Below are 18,356 nucleotides of genomic sequence, written 5' to 3'. Positions count from 1 at the left end.
GGAGCTCTCACCACTTCTCAATATAGTACTGGAAGTCTTAGCCAAAGTTAAGGAGCAAGAAAAAGAAATAATAGCAAGCAAATTAAAAAAGAATAGTGTAATCCAGGCACTAGTGACTCACATCTGTAATCCTACCTACTCAGGAGGCTGAGATCTGAGGATCAGGGTCTGAAGCCAGCCAGGACAGGAAAGTCCATGAGACACTTATCTCCAATTGATCGCCATAAAACCGTAAGTGGAGCTGCAGCTCCACTGGTATAGCACTAGCCTTGAGCAAACTCAGGGACAGTGTTCAAGCCCTGAGTTCAAGCCCCACAACCGACATTTTTAAAAAAAAAGGTATAATTGTTTAGAAACACAAAATCAAAGCCCAACAAAATAAGTACCAGAAAATGGATTCTTTCAAGAGAGGGGTAGTGCCAAATGGAGAGGGTTAGTGGTAGGTAGCTTAAAGGTGGAGTTAGGGTTTGAGGAGAATGCAGTCAAGAATTCATTATAAGCTGGGTGTTGGTGGCTCACACTTGTAATCCTAGATACTCAGGAAGCTGAAATCTAAGGATTGAGGTTCAAAGTCAGCCCAGGAAGGAAAGTCTGTGAGACTCTTATCTCCAGTTAACCACCAGAAAAACTGGAAGTGGAGTTGTGGCTCAAAGTGTTAAGAGTGTTTTGAGGGCTGGGGATATGGCCTAGTGGCAAGAGTGCTTGCCTCGTATACATGAGGCCCTGGGTTCGATTCCCCAGCACCACATATACAGAAAACGGCCAGAAGTGGCGCTGTGGCTCAAGTGGCAGAGTGCTAGCCTTGAGCAAGAAGAAGCCAAGGACAGTGCTCAGGCCCTGAGTCCAAGCCCCAGGACTGGCCCCCCCCCAAAAAAAGAAGAGTGTTTTGAGCAAAGAGTTCAGAGACAGTGCTCAGATTCTAAGTTCAAGCCTCATGACTGACAAAAAAACCAAAACATTCACTGTATATACCACAAAATTAAGAAAAGTATAAGGGGGCTGGGAATTTGGCCTAGTCCCAGGACTGGCAAAAAAAGAAAAGGGAAGAAGATGGTCAAGATAGGGTCAGAATGTTGAAGGGAGTGACCATGATCAAGATAAATTATATTCATACTTTTTTGTTAAAAGGCACCTCCTTTGTACAACTACTTAAAATATTTTAAAAGGCAAAAATATTATGTATTGTGCTCCTCTGCTAGGACTATCCTAGACAAGTACTAATTGTTTCCAATGAGTGAAACCATAGAGTCCATATTAATTTGGGTCTTCACTTAGTTTGATTTTTTTTCCAAGTCTTTCCGTTTTCTCATGAATGCAGCCAAGTCATTCTTTCTAATAGAAGCATAGAATTCCATTGTGTATATGTACCACATAGCAATGTACATATGGCCATATAAGATGATGCTACGCAAAATTAAGTACAAGATTTGGAAATAAGTGGTTTATCTTTGTTGTTGTTATTTTCTACGTATCATGAGATTATGCCTTTTTTTCCCCTTTCTTCCCCATGACTTTACCCTTGATGTCACTGTAATTGACTTTGTTTTTGTTTTTGTTTTTGTTTTTTTTGCCAGTCCTGGGCCTTGGACTCAGGGCCTGAGCACTGTCCCTGGCTTCTTTTTGCTCAAGGCTAGCACTCTGCCACTTGAGCCACAGCGCCACTTCTGGTCATTTTTATATATGTGGTGCTGGGGAATCGAACCCAGGGCTTCATGTATAGGAGGCAAGCACTCTTGCCACTAGGCCATATTCCCAGCCCCACTGTAATTGACTTTGGTACACAGGGTATTGTATATATGTTTATCAGAACTAGGGAAGGGGAACACCAAAATGGAGAGACAAAGGGTAAAAGGCAAACCAATGCAATAGCAATACTTACAAGACAGTATGCTGTAAACCAAATGGATAACTTAGGGGAGGATGAGGAGAGATCCCGGGAGGGGGGAGGTAACCTCTCTGTACATCACTTTGACAATAAATATTTTTTAAAAGACAAAAGTTTATCTATTCACAGATGACATCTGATATATAGAAAAGCCAGAAGAAACCACCAAAGTCCTGTTAGAAGTAATATGTGCATTCCTATGTCTGCATACCAACAATGAACAATGTGAAAAGAAATTGAGAAAACTATTACAACAGTATCAGAAAAAAGATATTTAGGAATGGACATAAAAAACGAGACGAGCCAGGCACTGGTGGTTCATGCATGTAATCCTGGCAACTCAGGAAGCTGAGATCTAAGGGTTGTAGTTTAAAATCAGTCCAAGCAGGATAGGCCATGAGAGTCTTACGTGCAGTTTAAACTAAAAGGCCAGAAGCTAAACTATGGTCTTAAGCAAAGGCTCAGGGACAGTACCTAAGTCCTGAGTTCAAGTCACAGGACCAGCCCCAGACACTGAGTGAATGAATGAATGAATGAATGGAGATGAGCACCAGTGGTTCACACATCTATAATCCTAGCTACTCAAGAGGCTGAAAAAGTCAGAGACTCTTACTTCTTATTAACCATGAAAAAAGCAGTTATGGCTGCATAGTAAAGTGCTAGCCTTAAGAAAAAAGTTCAGGGACAGAGCCCAGGCCTTGAGTTCAAGATCCAGGACTTGTCACATACACACAGACAGACAAAAATGGTAGGATGATATATGAACAGACTACAAATACATCTCATCCTAAACTTTTGCCATTTGAATGGTTCTCTTTACTAGAAAATTTCTTTGTTTCTATGAATCATAAAGTAAAATCCACCTACTGAAAAGGAAGCTCCCACAGGCCTTCGGATCCATTTTGGTGGCTTCTTCAGAGGCAGCACTATACTATGCTGAGCAGTCTGCTGTGGAATTTGTAATGGAGGAAGAGGCTGTCCTGTGCCAAAGGGATCCAGATTCCCAAAAGAGGAAGAAAGCTAAAAGAAAAAAGGTAGGAAACTGTAACATACATACTACTTTGCATTTCTATCAAATTATATTCAAGAAATTTTAAAATCATAATTATTTAGACATCCACACTGTTGAATAAAGTCATTTTAAAAACAATTATAAAGTATCTTCTTCAAGGGTTATAAGCAATAGCCTTAACGCTGTTCTATTACCTTGTCAACTTGTTTCTGCCTTAAACCATCTGTGCTCCCTCCCATGATAGAATAAACACTAATTCGACCATCAAAGGAAGCAGCTGATAAGACGGCAGGATTTCGAGGACACCACTGAATATCAAAACACCACTGAGTGTTGGTAGGAAGTTCATATAACACCTAGGATAAAAACAAATTAAACACAAGTCAGAAAAGGATACAGACACTTTATAACTAAAATACCTGAGATTATGGCCTAAGTACAGTTAAACTTTTATTATTCTTTTTTTGTGGCACTGGAGTATAAACTCTTTTTCTTGTTAGGCAGGTGCTGTACTATTAGAATCATACCCCTAGCTCGTCTTTTCTTTTTTTTCAAAGGTCTACGTATTTTTATTGTGGTCAAACTCAAACTACAATCCTGTCAATCTCCTTTCAAGTAGCTAGGATTACAGGCAGGAACCTTCCCACCTATCAAGCATTTTCTTAAAACAAAGCAAACAAAAAAACCTGTCTTTAGCCAGGAGAAGAAAATGTATAAGGCTGGGAATATGGCTCAAGTGGTAGAGCCCTAGCCTTGAGCAAAAGAAGCTCAGGGACAGTGCCCTGAATTCAAGCCTCAGGACTGGCAAAAAGAAAAAAGAAAAAAAAAGAAATTGAACGATTTTAACTTTAAGTACAACAATGGGGCATCATAACAGCCAACTATGCTAAACAAGAATATTACCAAAATTTTAACTAAATTTGAACATCTTAAAAACTGAGGTTCTTCTTGAATTAGCAGTAATTGTTCTGAGAGACCAGAATATTCTTATTTATTTCATGAAAAGGGAAGGTCAGACTTAAAAAAATCAATCTTAAAAGGGAAGCATTAATTGACAGACACAGCTTTTAGTTAAGAGAGGAATTATGCATACACTATTTTGTTGCACAAAAATAACAGAATTTGGCACTAACATCTTTCTTTAGAAGAAGAGGATTAAAAAAACATAGAAAAGAGTTGATATAACATCTTTACAATGGTATTACACTTGCTAATTAAAAGCTAATGTGGTAAGCTAATGTGGTAGCAACTGATAATTCACAGAAGTGTGGGTTTTAGGCATTAAAAAATAAGTCAAGGAGTTGGGAAGGGCTTAATGATAGAGCACTTGCCCAGCATGCATGAAACCCTAGGTTCAATTCCTCAGTACCACATAAACAGAAAAAGTGGGAAGTGGTGCTGTGGCTCAAGTGGTAAGAGTGCTAGCCTTGAGCAAAAAGAAGTTCAGAGACAGTGCCAAGGCCCTGAATTTAAGCCCCAGGACTGGCAAACAAACAAACAAAATATAAGTCAAACGTCCTTAATTTGGACTTTGCATGACATTTAAAATGCTTTATTTAAAAAAAAAACAGAAATATTGCAATACCATCTAGCTTTTTCATGTCTTTGATGGTTATATTGACAACTGATGAACTTAAGAGTTGTCCATTCCTAATTTAGATAGATTAAAAAAACTTTTTACTTGTAGCATGCATCAAAAGTCTACTCCTTCAAATTCTAAGCACACACATGCAAAACTGGATTTATTAAATTGTGTGATTATGAAAATGATCATTAAACAATTAGTTCCATAAATTTTGAACTTACTTGGACAGATACAGTATAAAACAAAAGTTATTTACTTGATCTACAAGTCACAAGAGGTAAAATTTGTTGTTTCATTTTTTTTATCTTTTGCTTCCCTAGTTTTAAAAGTTCCTATATTCTTACAAGTATCATTTTCAAAAAATAAACCATAAGGGGCTGGGGATATGGCCTAGTGGCAAGAGTGCTTGCCTCGTATACATGAGGCCCTGGGTTCAATTCCCCAGCACCACAAATACAGAAAACGGCCAGAAGTGGCACTGTGGCTCAAGTGGCAGAGTGCTAGCCTTGAGCAAAAAGAAGCCAGGGACAGTGCTCAGGCCCTGAGTCCAAGCCCCCGGACTGGCAAAAAAATAAAAATAAACCATAAATCAAATAACTAAACATGCTAGAGCACTCAGATTAAAATCTATTGGAAATGTGCGTGTGTGCGCGCGCGCACGCGCGAGTGTCTGTGTACATATTGATGCTGGAGATCAAATTCAGAGAGAGCCCCGGGCATCCTAGGCATAACTGTAGCATTTAGTTGTACCTAAATCCCAAGAGACTCTTATTTTTTTATTAACATTCCATCCAAGTAACTACAAGAGCACTTAAAATAATCTACCTTACTAGAATGTACAGTTCCAAAGGTAGGGAAACCATCCTATATAAAATCCCATAATAGGGCTGGGGATATAGCCTAGTGGCAAGAGTGCCTGCCTCGGTATACCCGAGGCCCTAGGTTCGATTCCCCAGCACCACATATACAGAAAATGGCCAGAAGCGGCGCTGTGGCTCAAGTGGCAGAGTGCTAGCCTTGAGCGGGAAGAAGCCAGGGACAGTGCTTAGGCCCTGAGTCCAAGGCCCAGGACTGGCCAAAAAAAAAAAAAAAAATCCCATAATAAAATTAGAGTAGTAAGCGTGGCTCAAATGGTGAAGTGCTTGCCTAGCAAGCAAAGTCTTGAGTACAAATTCTAGCCAAAAAATAAAATATAAAAATAATAGTTTAATAGCATTTCAGCTCCATTTGGATTCTTTTAGAGATTTTATCAAGAATATTATCTCAGCTTTCTCTTCTTTTCTTTTTTTTTTTTTTTTTTTTTGCCACTCCTGGGCCTTGGACTCAGGGCCTGAGCACTGTCCCTGGCTTCTTTGAGCCTCAGCGCCCCTTCTAGCCGTTTTCTATATATGTGGTGCTGGGGAATTGAACACAGGGTTTCATGTATACAAGACAAGCACTCTTGCCACTAGGCCATATTCCCAGCCCTATCTCAGCTTTCTCAATCAGAAAAATTACAAGAGCTATAAGTTTGAGAGACATTTCTTCTCCATACCTCTCCTGTGTTTGGGTTCGCACAGAGAATTTTAGCATCCTTCCCACAGCTCAATAACAGTTCAGGATCTGCCATGCTCCAGGCAATTGCCAAAATTCCCCTACAAAAAACACAGAAGGAGAAAATATACAAAGAAATGTTTAATCTTGAGAAACCAAAGTTAAATTATTCTTATCTAGGATAGGGATTCATACACTGCTTACAGAAGTATAATTTATTGTAAATTTTCTAGAAGACAATGCATATACTTTGATCATTACAAACAAGAGGTTAAATATAATAAAAATGCACAACAGCAAAATATTGAAAATCCCAGCATAGACTATGTAATATAAAATGGGCTTTTTGTTTTGCTTTGCTTTTTTGGAACTGGGGATTACACTTCTATGTATGTCTATTTATTGGTAAGAAGATAAAGAGTCTTTCTGACTAAGCCTGGCTGACCTCAAACTTGAGAACCTCCAACTCCTAGGTAGGTGGGATCAATCAGATAGGTAGATCCTCCATCTCCCAGGTAGGCAGGATCACATTTAGTGCAGGTTGTCTTTTGATGAGAAAGTGAACAGATAAAACTAGATGGTAGAGGGTTTGGAGTTGTAGCTCAATGTCTGAGTGTTTGCTTAGCTATATGGTTTGATTCCCAGACCAGAAAATAAATAAATAGAAATCTACTTCTAACCCAAGAGGTGGTGGTTCATGCCTGTAATCCTAGCTACTGAGGAGGCTAAGATCTGAGGATCACAGTTTGAAGCCAGCCCAGGCAGAAAAGTCCTCATGAAACTCTTAACTCCAATAAATTACACAAAAAAACACAATTAGCTCAAGTGGTAGAGTGCTAGTAGCCTTGAACACTGCTCAGGGGCAGCGCCCAGGCCCTGAATTCAAGCTCCAGGACGAGGAAAAAAAAAATCTACTTCTAGTCTTTATGATTAATAAAAATAGGCTGACAATAGCTAAAATATGGAAACAACCCAGATGCCCCTCCACAGACGAATGGATCCAAAAAATATGGTACTTATACACAATGGAATACTACATAGCGATTAGGAATGGTGAAATATTGTTATTTGCAGGGAAATGGTCGGAACTCGAACAAATAATGTTGAGTGAGACAAGCCTAGAATACAGAAAACAAAGGGGCATGATCTCCCTGATATATGACTGTTAACAAAGGGAGACGGAGAGACAGTAGAGACCAAGTCTGTGAATACTGTATATGTTCTTGATACATTGTATATTGCATATATGTCAACCTGACCTAGACAAGGGATAGAAAAACAGGTTGTAAGATATCATAAGAAATGTACACACTGCCCTACTATGTAACTGCACCCTCTTTGCACAACACCTTGTAAAAAAATTTATGTCCAATTAATAAAAAAAAAAAGAAAGTACTCTCACAGATGGTAATAAATGTACGAGAATTTAAAAAAAAATAGGCTGACAGTATGCATAAGCTACTTATTTATAAAAAGATCTATAAGAATTACATAAATTAAACAAATATAATAAAATTTACTTATGGAAGGCAAAAATGCAACTACTTTATATTTTCCTTTTGTTTATATTTTCTAGCTTCTGTTAGATAAGTACTCAAGATTAAAAGAAAAAACTTTGGAGCTATAGCATAAGGAATACTCCAAACTACATTTCAGAGTATGACTTTATAGTTATTGTGCTATCATTATTTTACATTTTTAACCTTAGTATAGAAAAACTTTTTTTTTGGCAAAAGTTCTGAAAATTCAGATTAACACAAAGAAAACAAAATTTCCCTATATCCCCTATCCAGAGAAAGTCATTATCAATATTCTGTCTTTACTATAATGATGCCTATATTAGAGACTCTACTAGAATTACAGCTGGTAGAGAAGACAAGTTATGTGATGTAAAACTTAGTCTATAAATCACTAAATGATGATCCCTAAACGTATTTAGAAAATACTACTAAAATTAGTACTTCTTTCTTAACAATATTGAACAAATTTTTCATAAACTCTCTGGGTAACTAAATACCAGTGACAATAAATTTACCAAATTACTATTATGAAGATTCATTTTCATAATTCTGATGACCCTAGCAAAGATCAAATTATACAACACATTTCAAGACTTGTCTAAAAGTATATAATATAAGCAATTTGATCTATTACCTATTAATTGAAATAACTGCAGAAAATCAATATTATTATGGTATGACCTATTTTACTACTTTGGTAGAGACAAACTCGTGGCTTTTTTTGCGTGTGCCAGTCCTGGGGCTTAAACTCAGGGTCTGGGCACTGTCCCTGAACTGCTTTTCCTTTTGTCTTGCCCTCTTCCACTTGAGCCACAGCTCCATTTCTAATTTCTTTTCATTTTTGGGGGGGAGGAGATAGTTAATTGGGAATAAGAGTCTCACTGGCTTTCCTGCCAGGGCTGGCTTCAAATCATGACCCTCAAATCTCAGTCTACCGAGTAGCTAGGATTACAGCCATGGGCTGACACTCGGCGATCTCATGGCTTCAGGTTGCCTAAAACAAAACTAAACCACTTACACCAAGTTTCATAAGGAAAAGGTTGATATCGGAATTATTTTTAAACTCATATAATTCATCTATAGCATATATATTTTCCTTGTCCATCATGAGAGGACTAAAAGAAGTTAGCTAAAATTTACTGCATTCAAAAGAAATCTGGGGGCTGGGGATATGGCCTAGTGGCAAGAGTGCTTGCCTCGTATACATGAGGCCCTGGGTTCAATTCCCCAGCACCACATATATAGAAAATGGCAGAAGGGGCGCTGTGGCTCAAGTGGCAGAGTGCTAGCCTTGAGCAAAAAGAAGCCATGGACAGTGCTCAGGCCCTGAGTCCAAGCCCAGCATTGGCCAAAAAAAAAAAAGAAATCTGGAGTGGGCACGTATCTGACTGCAGGGTTGAAAATTCAGGTTTTCATATTTGATGTGGTTGTTGGAGATTCATCAGCAGAAAGTAGCCTTGGACAATTGCTTCTGTATAACTGAACCCAAGGGCTTAGTTTTCTCTCAGCACAGCATGTAGAGCCAAGGTTAAGGACAGGAAACTTTTATGGTTATATTTTTTGTCTAAAAATTCTTCCTTTTTACAATTATCTTATTTTTTAAAACTAGTTTGTTCTACATTGTACATGTCATTTCATATTTGTCTAAACTCACTGAATGTGTAACCAAGATTAACCAATTTTAACCAAGATTGAACCTAATATTCACTACAAACTCTAGCTGGCCAGATGCAGTAACAATGTATCAACCTCCCTGTCACTTTATCTACCTCTCTGGCAGGAAGTGTTTATAAATGAGGGATTCTATGTGTGAAGATGCCAGGGGCATACAGAGCTCCATTTTGTTGTGAAATGTAAAAATATTTGAAGCAAAGTCATTCATAAAATAAAAAAGGCAAGAGAAAACAAACAGTTAAATTATCTAGCCAGGTGGAGGGTGGCACATACCTATAATTCTAGCTATATAAGAGGCTGAAGCCAGAGGATTTGTGCTCAAAGCTAGCTTAGGCAATGTAGCAATACTATTTCAAATTTTTTAAAAAGTAATTGAAAAAAAGAAAGACAGAAAGAAAGAGAGAGAGAGAGAGGAAGAAAGAACCCTACCAGAAGCCAATGGCTCACACCTATAATTCTAGCTGTTTAGGAGGCTAAGATCTGAGGAAAATCTATGAGACTGTTTTCTTCAATTAACCAACAAAAAGCAAGAAATGGAGATGTGGCTCAAGTGGCAGAGATCTAGCCTTGAACAGGGGACAGCACCCAGGGCCTTTGTTCACTCCATAGTACTGGCACAAAGACCAAAACAAACAAGTAAATAAAAACCTACTAATGTAAAGTTGTATGTTTTAGAACAGAAACAATCAAGTTCCTTGAAACAACAGTATGATACCTGGCATGGTTTTCCAGTAAGCGGAAGGGAGAAGTGGCAAATCGAAGATCCCACATCTGGATCACTGGTAATCTATCATCCTCCGAGGCAAGGACCATTTGAGTAGCAACATCAGGATGCCATGCCAGCCCAGAGCAATGCATCTGCAGACAGTTAAAATTCACATTTTATTAATCATATTCGTTTACAGAAAAAATAAAGAAAAAATATTTTGAAAACTACCATCTAAATTTTATGCGGGACAAATTAATATTATTATTATTATTGAGAATTACCCAGAGGTTCACATTCTTTTATATGTTCGATAAAGATGACTAAAATGATTTTTGTACGTTTTATACCTTTGAAACTTCCTGATGCACCTGAATGAAATATACTTCTCTGAAGGAATAGTCTTAACAGATTTTTGCTTTTTAAAAAATATGTATATATTCTGGGCTGGGGATATGGCCTAGTGGCAAGAGTGCTTGCCTCGTATACATGAGGCCCTGGGTTCGATTCCCCAGCACCACATATACAGAAAATGGCCAGAAGTGGTGCTGTGGCTCAAGTGGCAGAGTGCTAGCCTTGAGCAAAAAGGAAGCCAGGGACAGTGCTCAGGCCCTGAGTCCAAGGCCCAGGACTGGCCAAAAAAAAAAAAAAAAAAAAAAAAAAATATGTATATATTCTGACTTAGCCAAACTTATTTTAGAAAAAAAATCTCAAATTAATCAATATGATAAAAGCAAAGAAGCCAGAATTGTGTCTAAATTATTTCTAGTATCTGGTAAGATAAATTTTTAAAGAATTTGTAAGGTTGAGATGTTCATGTGATCTATATCAGCATATACTGAGTAAGCGGGAGAAAGATGTTAGCTTCCTTTATCTCTAACCTAATCAGAGGAAGAGATAAAGCTAGGAGTTTGGAAATCACAAGTTCACACTTACATTTCCAATTGCAAGAAAAATTCTTATGATCCTAGGAAAAGTTAATGATGAATTTTAAGAAGTTGCTGCAATCCTTCTAAATAGCTAGCCAAGCAAAACAATTGTGCCACTGAATACTCTTTTTACTTACCCAATTCCTGTCTTCATCATTAATAGTATGCAAACTGGTTTGCCCAGAATTTTATAGCTTCATTGCATTTACCCCAGTACCAATGAAAAGATAGGATAAAATTTAGATTTGTTATCTTCTCTGACAAATAATCAGAAACACAACATGTTAAATATAAATCACATACTTACCCTGTTACTATGATCACTGACTTTGATGATTGGTTCATTTTTCCTAAGATCCCACACAGTGGCCCGGCCACTAGGACTGGCTGATGCCAAAATATGTTGAACTTGTCTGTTCCATGCAATGCAGCTGATATCTTCTGGGGGCTACAAGGAATAAATTATCAAAAATTACTTCTTTATTGTAATAGAACCTAATTACAAAATTTAATTCTATTCTTTTGGCTGAAGTTGGTTGTAGGGCTTGAACACAGAGCCTGGGTGCTATCATAGCTTTTTCCCCTCAAAGCTAGCTCTCCACCACTTTGAGGCATACCACCACTTCTGGTTTCTGAGGGTTAACTTCAGATAAGAGTCTCATGGATTTCCTGCTGGGGCTGGCTTTGAACCACAATCCTTAGATCTCAGCCTCCTAAGAAGCTAGGATTACAGATGTGAGCAACGGTGTCAGACTAAATTTTTTTTTTTTTTTGGCCAGTCCTGAGGCATGAACTCTGGGCCTGGCCACTGCCCTGGAGCTTTTTTGATCAAGGCTAGCACTCTACCACTTGAGCCACACCAGCCTTTTCTGTTTATGCAATACTGAGGAATCGAACCTTCCAGCTTTTTCTGTTTATGTGGCACTGAGTAATCGAACCTGGGGCTTCATGCATGCCAGGCAAGCACTCTACCACTAAGCCACATCCCCTCAACTAATTCCTTAATTTAGAAAATCTGGCACTGGTGGCTCATATCTGATAATCCTAGCTACTCAGGAGGCTGCGATCTGAGGAGCTTGGTTCAAAGCCAGCCTAGGCAGGAAAGTCCGTGAGACTCTTATCTCCAATTAAGCACCAGAAAACCCAAAGTACTGCTCTGGCTCAAGTGGCCTTGAGCTGAAAAACTCAGGGACAGCTCCCAGTCCCAGAGTTCAAGCCCCACAACCAACAACAAGAACAAAAAAAATCATTACTTAAAAATTTGACTTATCCATTTCAAATTTCAATTACTAGCTTCTCAGCACAAACAATACAATTTAGAACACATATTTTTTTCCAAATTGTCTTATTTAACATATATTTATTGAACTATTGCTATAAGCCAAGTATTTTTTATTTAATTGCAATTGTTGCAAGGTGGATAGTAGGAAACATGATCAACATTTAGGCAGAAAAGGTTTATACCCTGGACTACAACAAAAAATAAGGTAGGCTATATGTTACCAATATGCTACATGTAAGGATGTCAAAATGTTTGGGTCTGTTACAGTGGCCACTAAAACCAGCCATTATACAACAAAGAGAAACTCAATGAAGAGCAGGGGGAAGTCTGGTCTTACCCAACTTATTAGAAACATAGAGAAAGGGTATCTGGCTGTTAGAATCCAGGGAATTTTTTTAAAATAATACTATATGTAAATTATTAAAGATCTTTGTTCATTTTGTTTACTTTTCTTTGCCTATTACAATGAAAAGTATCTAGCAGGTGGTAGGTTCTGAATAAAGGATCTACTATCTTACTTTAAAGGGACTTACTGACATTTTAAAGTTACTAACTAAATACTATGCTGAAGGAAAATCAATGACATCTAAGCAATGATCTGATGAAAAAGAATTAAAAACGGAAACAAGTAAGTTTAGAAGAGCTACTCTGGTTTCTTTGATATCATTGTTCAAAATCAATACATTACCTGTGTTTTAGCTCCTGGTGTCATTGGAGTTGCAAAACTGTTTAAATCCCAAATGTAGATTTCAGATTCATTAGCACCAGAAGCTACCAGATTATTCTACAACACAAATGACAACTACTTATAAAATGGTAAAACAATAATGGTTAAAATAATAATTCAAAAAGAAATAGTAACAAATCACTTTTATAATAATAATTTAAAAATAATAACTAAAGGGCTGGGGATATAGCCTAGTGGCAAGAGTGCCTGCCTCGGATACACGAGGCCCTAGGTTCGATTCCCCAGCACCACATATACAGAAAACGGCCAGAAGCGGCGCTGTGGCTCAAGTGGCAGAGTGCTAGCCTTGAGCGGGAAGAAGCCAGGGACAGTGCTCAGGCCCTGAGTCCAAGGCCCAGGACTGGCCAAAAAAAATCAAAAAACTAAATAGTATTTATGAATAAAGAAAATTCGAAATAACTGCTCAGATAAAGAGAATGTTAAGTTTGGTAGATACACTTTTCTATATTATTAAAAACACATGTCTAGTTCTTAAATATTTGTGTATAATTCTTCATCAAAATTAAAAGTTTTTTAGAGGGCTAAGGATATAACTCAGAGGCAGAGGGCTTACACAGAATGTCCAAGGCTCTGAATTCAATCCTTTGTACCATTAAAAAAATAAAAGGTGAAGGAAGAGTGAAAGTTTTTTAGAGAAATATATTACATGCCTATTTAAAATTTTTAAAAGTCTGAGAATGGAATTAAGTTTAAAGACATTACAAAAATAATTACATGAGGGGCTGGAGATATAGCCTAGCGGCAAGAGTGCCTGCCTCGGATACACGAGGCCCTAGGTTCAATTCCCCAGCACCACATATACAGAAAACGGCCAGAAGGGGCGCTGTGGCTCAAGTGGCAGAGTGCTAGCCTTGAGCGGGAAGAAGCCAGGGACAGTGCTCAGGCCCTGAATCCAAGGCCCAGGACTGGCCAAAAAAATAATAATAATAATAATTACATGAATAAACTTTAATCAATCATTTTAAGCACACAGAAAAACTATTTTCTGCAGTTTTACATTTGATTGTATCAGACAAAAAACTCAGCAATAGATAAGTAGGGGAGGAATAGATAAGTAGGGGAGGGGGGAACAGAATTAGCTAAATCTACCATCATGATGGCTCATGTGTAACCCTACCTACTTGAAAGGCTGTGATCAGAAGGATCACAGCTCAATGCAGCCCAAGAAAGAAGTTCTTGAGATGATATCTCAACCAATGACCGACATGTGTCTGTCACCCCAGCTCCGTGCAAATCATAAAAGATTGCAGTCTAGACTGGCCCAGGGGAAAAGTGAGATACTATTTCAAACTAATGAAAGCAAAAGGACTAGAGATGTGTTCAAGCAGTAGAATGGCTACCTAGGAAGTATGAGGTTGTGAATCGAACTCTAGAATCACCAACACACATACATACACACACATACACACACAGAGATACTAATAAAGGTGATAGTAGAGAATATCAATTGGCTACATTAAATTTCCATTATCTGTATAAGTTTTATTATATTTCAAATAGTTGTAAGTAATATCTTTGTCATAATTACAAGATTTCTCAGTTAATATAGTAATTTATCTAGACACTACAGCACCAGCATAATGCAGACCTAGCACAATTTTTTCAAGCATTACTATTTATTGAACCACTATTTTATGAGTTAGATAATCAACTATGAATAAAAACAATGACTACTGTTGGTGCCTTTAACAAATGAAATATTAATCAAGGAAGTAAAACAAAATGAAATTCTAAAAGCAAAATTACCTCAGACTGCAAGCATGAACTTTTACAAGGTAAAGTTTCTAACCTCTGAAATTTCTAATAATTAAAACTGTCCAGGGCTGGGGATATGGCCTAGTGGCAAGAGTACTACTTGCCTCTTATACATGAGGCCCTGGGTTCAATTCCCCAGCACCACATATACAGAAAATGGCCAGAAGTGGTGCTGTGGCTCAAGTGGCAGAGTGCTAGCCTTGAGCAAAAAGAAGCCAGGGACAGTGCTCAGGCCCTGAGTCCAGGCCCCAGGACTGGCCAAAAAAAAAAAAAAAAAAAACTGTCCAGTCAGATGACATAATACCTCCAGACCTATTAGCCTGCAGCTTCCAAGGAGTATTATTCATCCTGATCATAACTCTGAACTTACCATTCTCAAAACAAATACACTCAATCAATCTATACAGGCACAACTTTTTAGCATTAATACTAAGATTAAGGCATAGCAGATTTATACATTTATTTCAAAAGGTTAATAGATATTTGGAGAACTCAGAATAAATATCAAAATCAAACCTGGAAAATGTTTACATCCAAGGCTCTCACAGGACCAGTATGCTTGTCATTCTGGGAAATGACAACATCTTTGTCTCCAGCTATAATTTTAGAAGGATCATAAAGAATAATATTTCCGTTTTCTCCACCTGCAATCAGAACTCCAGAGACATCTCCTTTGGGATTAATCTTATGAGGCCCCCAAATCAACTTGTGATACCTTTAGAAGAAAACGAACATAGTAACATATTTGTGAAGCCAAAAAGAATTTGTAGAAATTAGTAGAAAAGAATTTGCAATTACATTTAACTTCTTATGTTTTTCCAAATACAATGAAAACATTGTTTCTCCTCAACTTCTAGTAGCTGCATGACTTTGGTGAAATGGGGGTGTTATGTTTTACTTATAGTCACATCTCCATATTAGATTTTGTAATCTCCAAAGCATAAAACCTTTTCTGTTGTTGGGGGTTCGTTTATTTTTATTTTTGTTGCTAATACTGGGGCTTGAACTCAGGGTCTTGGGTACAGTCCCTGACACTCAAGGTTGCACTCTACCACTTGATCCACAGTGCTACTTCTGGGGTTTTTTTAGTGGTTAATTGGAGATAGAGTCTCCTTCCCCTCAGTCCTTAGAACTCAGCCTTAGTGAGTAAAGAGGATTACAGGTGTAAACCACCAGAGCTGGCTAGCATTAAGATTCCTGCAGCAGTAATACAAAGTAGCAAAGTTTACTTATGTATCAAAAGATACCAGCTTGAAAATGTTTCTTCACATTTAGAAACTGTGAGAGAGACCCTGGGTAAGTTATTTAATCTGTTCTGTCTATAAAATGGAGCTGCTACCATCAACTTTTCTTGAAAAAGAGTGCATACATTCTATATGAAATAGGTATCCTGTTTTTAACAGTGCTGGTTTGGAGGGAGTTACCTGAAATTTTCTAAGGAAAACAGTGTATCAAAGGTGATATCAAAATTACATCTATGGCTGGAAATATGGCTTAGTGGTAGAATGCTTGCCTAGCATGCATGAAGCCCTGGGCTCAATTCCTCAGCACCACATAAACAGAAAAAGCCGGAAGTGGCACTGTGGCTCAAGTGGTAGAGTGCTAGCCTTGAGCAAAATAAGCTCAAGGACAGTGCTCAGGCCCTGAGTTCAAGCCCCAGGACTGGCCCAAAAGTCTAACAAAAACTTAATAAAAAGAGGAAATAGGGTATTAAAAAATTATATCTATGACTTATGATAGAGAACAAAAGAGCATGGTGTGACGTGGAGGTGAGACATAAAGGTGGCACACAGGCATGTGGTGAGACATATGGTGGTAAGGAAAAAAACTGCAAGAAAAAAAGTCTCCTGGCTTCCCATCACAACAAAAGGCTTTACAGAGTATGAGAGGGCCCATAAAACTCCATGATTTGAGCTATATTGTTATGTAAGGTACAATCTCTTTAAAACCTGATAAAACACTGAGACAATATGCTTATTTTATTACTCAATGAAAGCACCGTTTTCCGCATTATCATAGAGCATAAGTACTTAAAAGGGTGATCTAAATACTTAGCGTACCAGAAATCATGTCAATAATTTTTTTAATGAAATCTGTTTCTAGCTGGGCACTGGTTGCTTGAGGCTGAGATCTGAGGATCATGGCTTGAAGCCAGCCCAAGTAGGAAAGCCTAAGAGATGCTTATCTCCAATAAAAATACCCCAAAAAGCCAGAAGTAGCACTGGCTCAAGTGGTACAGTGCTAGCCTTGAGCAAAAGAAGCTCAGGGACAGTACCCAGGCCTAGAGTTCAAGCACCAGGACCAGCCAAAAAGAAAAAAAAAGTTTCTAAATATAGATAAGAACAAAGAAGAAAATAAAAATAACTTGCTATTAGGAGAGAATCACATAGACATCGTGGTTAATATAACTGCTCCTTTCCCTAGACATAGCTACATGAACAAGATATGAGATATCAACAAAGTTCACTAATAAGAAAAAAACACTAAGGGGGCTGGGGATGTGGCCTAGTGGCAAGAGTGCCTGCCTCATATACATGAGGCCCTGGGTTCGATTCCCCAGCACCACATATACAGAAAATGGCCAGAAGTGGCGCTGTGGCTCAAGTGGCAGAGTGCTAGCCTTGAGCAAAAAGAAGCCAGGGACAGTGCTCAGGCCAAGTCCAAGCCCCAGGACTGGCCAAAAAAAAACACTAAGAAATGAGCTTCTCTGTCTCATCCTACACATTAGAATCAGGAGTAAGAGTCAATAGGATATATAAACACTCCTTTCATTTTCACAAAAATACATTTATGTTTTCACAAAACACTTCATGCTTAGTTTCTAACAATTACATAATCACTGACCCAAGTAGGCATCAATTATAACATAAAATTAAATAATCACATGAATTTAAGGCTGAACCTCATACCTATGAGACGAAGGAAAAGTAGCACAAGATTTCATATCCAACGATGGATCTGAAAGGTCTAATTCAAATATCTCAAGGGAAGCATTGGTACTAAATGTTGCATCCAACTGCTGAGCAGATGTTCCTACAGAAAACAGATTTATAATAATTAAACATGAAAAAATGAAAGAATACAAGAAAGTGGTATAAAATAACATTAGAACCACGGTTTTCTGTTATCTTGTTCATGACTACTATATTAGTGCATATGCTATTGAGAACATGCTTCAATTACTCTAGTAATGAAACTGTACACAGTGCTAGAAGATGATGTGTGGGTAGTACATGTATTTTCTTAGGCCTGTAGATATATAAACTACACCATTATTTACTTTAACTACTTGTAGCCATACACAATATATAACTCTACTTCTCTTTATATAAAAATGATTCATCAGCTGGGTACCACTGGCTCACATCTTTAATCCTAGCTATTCAGGAGGCTAATATCTGAGGATCACAGTTCAAAGCCAGCCCCACCAAAAAAGTACCTGAGTCTTATCTCCAAATAACTAGTAAAAGCTGGAAGTGGAGCTATAGCAAAAAGTGGCTGAAGTTGTACAGCACTAGTCTTCAGCAAATAAAAAGCTCAGGGACAGGCCCAGGCCCCAAGTTCAAGCCCCAGTACCAGCACAAAAAGTAAATAAAAATGCTTGCATCAAATTTGTTCTTCATTTATTCAGGCTGTATTTTACATATTCATTGTTCCTTATACTGAAAGAGTAAAGATAAACACAATCCCTGTGCAATAGGAAAAGATAGGTAACATAACATGTCCT

At 37.9% G+C, this 18,356-nt stretch overlaps 1 protein-coding gene across 28 annotated transcripts in view; it reads right to left on the bottom strand.

The window, feature by feature from the left end:
* Positions 1 to 18,356, bottom strand: part of Sec31a (SEC31 homolog A, COPII coat complex component) — a 69,884-nt gene that overhangs the window by 44,968 nt on the left and 6,560 nt on the right. For all 28 annotated transcript variants that reach the window (XM_048364577.1, XM_048364578.1, XM_048364576.1 and 25 more), the window contains exons 3-10: positions 17,539 to 17,662; positions 15,146 to 15,344; positions 12,815 to 12,910; positions 11,152 to 11,292; positions 9,925 to 10,067; positions 6,017 to 6,116; positions 3,092 to 3,253; positions 2,753 to 2,905 (exon numbers count right to left, since the gene is read on the bottom strand). In XM_048364577.1, the coding sequence (XP_048220534.1) occupies positions 2,753 to 2,905; positions 3,092 to 3,253; positions 6,017 to 6,116; positions 9,925 to 10,067; positions 11,152 to 11,292; positions 12,815 to 12,910; positions 15,146 to 15,344; positions 17,539 to 17,662 (1,118 nt within the window). The remainder of the gene's footprint in view (positions 1 to 2,752; positions 2,906 to 3,091; positions 3,254 to 6,016; positions 6,117 to 9,924; positions 10,068 to 11,151; positions 11,293 to 12,814; positions 12,911 to 15,145; positions 15,345 to 17,538; positions 17,663 to 18,356) is intronic.

Source organism: Perognathus longimembris, chromosome 16 (assembly GCF_023159225.1).
Source record: "Perognathus longimembris pacificus isolate PPM17 chromosome 16, ASM2315922v1, whole genome shotgun sequence".
Lineage (NCBI taxonomy): Eukaryota > Metazoa > Chordata > Mammalia > Rodentia > Heteromyidae > Perognathus > Perognathus longimembris.
This window is presented reverse-complemented; position numbering and strand designations above follow the sequence as displayed.